Raw genomic sequence first — 5,195 nt, forward strand, 5'->3', positions numbered from 1 at the left:
TGCAAATGCTGAATGACTTATCGAGTGACAGAAAATAATTCATATAATTATTGAGTCACTAGCTGATACAGTGATAGTGAAAGTGATTAGTATCGATAGAAAAGTAATTGACGTCCGGAATAAATGTGCCATGCCCATGCATCAATTCACACTTCACATGAAAAGAGCCCTATATGCAAATATATAACACAGTTTGCGTGTCACCGAAGTCTTCAAGTCTTACATATCCTTATTGTAAGTATGGACCCTTAGAGCTAAACTTGGAGTTGGAAATAGTAACTTTTCTCGATCCGTTTCAAATACTTATACTGGATTTGTCTCCCTTAATTTCTGTCCATCCAGTTAGTTCCTATTTGAATTGTCTCGTTTTGTCTTGTTTGCGTGACTTAGGACTTGGGAGGAAAAGTGGTGGCAACTATGTCACTTAATTAAGACTAGCCCCACAATGATTGGACAATGCGCGTAGGCTGCACTTAATTAGTTTTGGACAACCCGATAATTACAAAGTTAATTGGATTCGTATATTTTTGAAGATTCTACAAAAGCTACGTAGGGGTGTAGATTGCCGGCCCGATAAAACACAACGCATAAAGTCATTTGTTCAGTGTGATATGTGCCGTATTAGACAACGTGTTATGTTGTGTAAGAAAAATAACCTTATTTTACTGTGTTGTGTTGTGTTGTGCCTACATTTATTTTAAATTTTCCAAAAAAAATACTTATTTGATATTTAGATCAACTAAAATGAAAAAGTGACACTGGCATTTTTCTAGAAACGAAACGAAGGGAGTATATTATTATAGAAATGATTCAACATGAAGAATGAATGTTAAAAATGGATTAAAATAAATATTTTTTTTGTGAAATATACATGAAATATGATGTATTATACGGTTTTATGTAGTGTTTTATACATATTACCACGTGCTTTTTTACAATACCATATCGCATCGTGTGTTGTGTTTATTCGTTCCGCATGCTAGGTTGTGTTCATGTACCTACTTTTCTAGCACATTATAACATATTAAGCTAACGTACTATGTGTTGAGACTATTAGTCCCATATTGTCTGGGCAATTAAGATCCTGCGATTTATAATCTTATGGGCCTCTCCACTCATTGCCAATTGGTTTTGAGTTGGATGCCCGTATTCTAACATGGTATCAGAGCAGGCTATTTGCGACGAGTCATTGACCACGCCTTTACTCCGCGTCACCCGATTTATTGTCCACGTGTTAGACCCAACGAGGCTACACGTGAGGGGGCGTGTTGAGATTATTAGTCTCATATTGTATGGGCAATCTAAGATCCTACGACTTATAATCTCTTAGGGTCTCTCCACTCATTACCAATTGGTTTTGAGTTGGATGCTTGTATTCTAACATGGTATCAGAGCAGGCTATTTGTGACGAGTCATTTGACCGCGCCTTTACTCCACGTCACCCGATTTAATTGTCCACGTGTTAGACCCAACGAGGCTACACGTGAGGGGGCGTGTTGAGACTATTAGTCCCATATTGTCCGGGCAATTAAGATCCTGCGATTTATAATCCTATGGGCCTCTCCACTCATTGCCAATTGGTTTTGAGTTGGATGCCCGTATTCTAACACTATGTCGTGCCGTGCCAAATCACATGTTGTGCTATGTTTGAATTTTAAATGCTTGTGTTATGCCATGATTGTTTTGGCACCGCACACTTCACATGGTACATGCACCAACCTATATACGAGGGGACGTATTGAGAATAACATTCTCACCTGTACTGACTATAACCACATGGTCGGAGACCAACCTATATACGAGGGGACGTATTGAGAATAACATTCTCACCTGTACTGACTATAACCACATGGTCGGAGATCAGACATCTATGTTGTAGCAATGAGTACGAACACTACAAAATAGAAGTCCTCTTGAGACAGTTAAAGAAAGTCCCGAAAGGTTCACAAACCGTCCCAAGAGGTATTTGTGACGGTTTTCTCCGTGCCACTATTCTACCGTCACTAATACTTTTTGGTCATATAATCTTTTAAGGACGGCCCCTAAATAGCCTCAAATTAATTATTCCGTGACCAATAGCGACAGTCAATCCATGGACTTCCCAAATAACCCTCGCTAGGGACGGTTTTGAAAAATTGACCGTCCCTGGAAGCCACCTGTTTTGTAGTGAAAGGGTAGCAAAAAGTTACGCATCGAAATATCCTTGCAAGTTGCAAAAATTTGTTAATATTAAGCATTTGTTTATGACTTTTCAAGGGATTCCTCGTTGAAACAGAAAGAAGATGTTGGTTTGTTTGCCATCTACAAGAAGAAAATGTTAAAATGTTTAAGGATAAGTGATTGGTAAGTTTGTGGCGCTGCTACACCTAGTGAACGTATGTATGCATATAAATAACACTAAGATCGCTGTTTAATATTTATCATAGCCAGAAAGAAAAAAAAAACAAACTTATCAGTCATGGCTATATTAAAAGTTCTGCTAAAGATTCAGTGTCTTGTCTTGTTACTTATATGGCTGCAATTAGCTTCTGCAGAAATTCCGAGCACTGCTTCCAGAGTGGCAAAGCCTGGTTGTCAAGATCAGTGTGGGAATAACGTCACCATACCATACCCATTCGGTATCGGTGATGGTTGTTTCATAGAAAAGATGTTCGAAATAAAATGCAACAACACTGAACCTAGGTTTGGAAATTTACCTGTCACGGATATATCGGTACTCGATGGTCAGATGACAATTGCAACCTTAATAGCCGACACCTGTTCCAAATATCCATCGTGGGTTTCTCTCTATTTAGGAAAATTTACCGTGTCTACTAAGAAAAACAAAATGATATCTATCGGCTGTGACACCAGGGCACATATAAATGATACTCCAGATATTGGCGAGGGGTGTTCAGACTGTAGTAGAAATGAATCTACCACCGATGGGTCTTGCAATGGTATGGGTTGTTGTAAGACCTCCATCCCAGCTGGACTTAGGGAATATAATGTGACAGTTACAAGAGAGTACCCTAGAAAGAATTTGATCTTTAATAATCCATGTAGTTATGCTTTTGTTGCTGAAGAAGATTCGTTTAGGTTTTCTTCGTCTTATCTTCAAGATTTCAAAAAGAACGGAACTGGAACAGTCCCGGTAGTGGTTGATTGGACTATTGGTTCTGAGATAACATGCGAGGAAGCAGCAGCAAATATGACAAGCTATGCTTGTGGACCTAATGCTGTATGTAAACTACGCAATAATATCACTCCAGGTTATCTCTGTAGCTGTAAACCGGGCTATGCAGGAAATCCTTATCTTGATATTAGTACTGGTGGTCATTGCCAAGGTAATATTTACTAGCTAGTACTATCTCCATATTTATAGTTTCATTAATTAGTTGTCTGATTTAACCTGAAATAATCTCAAGTGACACTTTTTTTCTTCTCTACGAGGCAGAAATCAAGGGATGCGATGATAATTCTGCTTTGGGTTGCAGTCCTAAGAGTCCCAAGAGTGAAAGCTTTCCTCGGAGTAAATTTAACAAGATTGTTGCTGGTAAGTAGTTATTTAATGAAGCCAAATCATGAATACAGATGGTGCGATCCTTGTAAGTGTAACTTTTTATATATATCATCCATGCAGGTACCTGCCTAAGCTTATCCATTCTACTAGTAACCAGTTTTGTACTGGGGTAAGACTAGCAATACAATTCCTGCAGGAGACAAAAAGAGGCGATGATCGATTGCCTAAAGACGGAACTGTGTGTTGGCTACCCTTGCCCCAGGTTGTAGCTTGTAGTTTGTAGTGTAAAGTAATGATGATGTTAAGTGTGTCAATGGCCATGTATGTATTCCTACACTATTTATTTGGTTATTAATTGCAATTATTACATGTAGTAGTGTAATATTTTTTCTTCGATAAAAATCTGTATTTTTAAATTTTTAAATAAATGAAGGGGGCAACATATGTAGTATAACTTTGGTTCAAAATTATATTTAAGTCAGCCAAAAATGTCATTCTAAGACATGTTTTCCGTGCGTGTGGAGACGCGGTGTGTTGTAGTCATGCAATTTTTTTCCTTTAAAATTGTGTTCCTAGTAATTTTGCATTAACCCCAACGGAGGTTTCCCTCAAAAATGATTCCGATATCCACTTAGGAGTGTATGTTGGAACAACTGCTGAAGAATGCCTACAAAACAATCACAAAAAACAAAATAAAAGTTGTTATGACTGAGTCGTGGACTAGGTCGCTTTCTTTAAGACGTTTCGCGGCTCTGTCCAAGATTGTGCAACCAATTCTTCCGTGTCGCGTCGTCCTCAGGATTAAACAACCGAGTTAAAATATCTCTTTCACAATCACTCTTGCACCGTGAGGATTGTGATACTATTACACTTCATTCTTGCTCAGAAACTCTTTTAGAAAAATCAAGAATGCTGACACACTTATTTTCTTTCTAGCCAAAATAAAAAATATTTTTCCTTAAAACTCAAGAGACATAAAAACAAAAACTCTCTCTATGGAAAAAGGTTTCAACCACTCTCTAAATTCTTTTCATCAAAATCTGATTTATAATAGTCAAAGAATTAAATAAGATTAAATGAAATACATTAATAAGTTGGTAATTAGGATCATTAACCAATTCAACAAAAAACGGTTTTTGACATTAAAAACAAAATTAATTTATTCTTTAAAGGAAGAATAAATGTCACAATAAAACCATTTAAATGAGACACTAATTAATTGGAGACTAATAATGTTTTTAAAAAATATATAAAACCCCCACTAGGGAATATAAAACCCCCACTACAAAATATATATATATATATATATATATATATATATATATGTCTAGTGAAATCACACACAATCTCAAAAGCATTAGCACTAAACCAAATGAGTGAAAACTAGTTTACGGTCAGACTATATATATTTTTATCTCTTTTAAAATTTTATTTTCATCGAAATGAAATATATCCAAAGAATTTTTTTATTTTTAACACCATACACCATCTTCATTCAAGTCTTTCATGTCAAGTAGTAAACTAAGGATGTTCTCAATTTCATTTTCATCCTATAAGTTAGAACAAAAATTCAACAAATCACCTATGCATACAAAACAAAAAGTATTGTGCATTTCACTTTCATCATTTCTGAAATCATCCGAATAAATCAAGTAAACCATTTATTTCTTTTAAATTGTTTTAAAGTTGTTTT

General features: G+C 36.2%; 1 protein-coding gene across 1 annotated transcript; it reads left to right on the plus strand.

Moving 5' to 3' along the window:
• Window positions 1-2,440: 2,440 nt before the first annotated feature.
• On the plus strand, window positions 2,441-3,976 carry LOC113337277 (wall-associated receptor kinase 2-like). Its single transcript, XM_026582990.1, has 3 exons — window positions 2,441-3,326; window positions 3,437-3,535; window positions 3,623-3,976. The coding sequence occupies exons 1-3, from the start codon at window positions 2,459-2,461 to the stop codon at window positions 3,673-3,675; spliced, it is 1,020 nt and encodes a 339-aa protein (XP_026438775.1). The 5' UTR covers window positions 2,441-2,458; the 3' UTR covers window positions 3,676-3,976.
• The last annotated feature ends 1,219 nt before the right edge of the window (window positions 3,977-5,195 follow it).

This window comes from Papaver somniferum, unplaced genomic scaffold, assembly GCF_003573695.1.
Source record: "Papaver somniferum cultivar HN1 unplaced genomic scaffold, ASM357369v1 unplaced-scaffold_158, whole genome shotgun sequence".
NCBI lineage: Eukaryota > Viridiplantae > Streptophyta > Magnoliopsida > Ranunculales > Papaveraceae > Papaver > Papaver somniferum.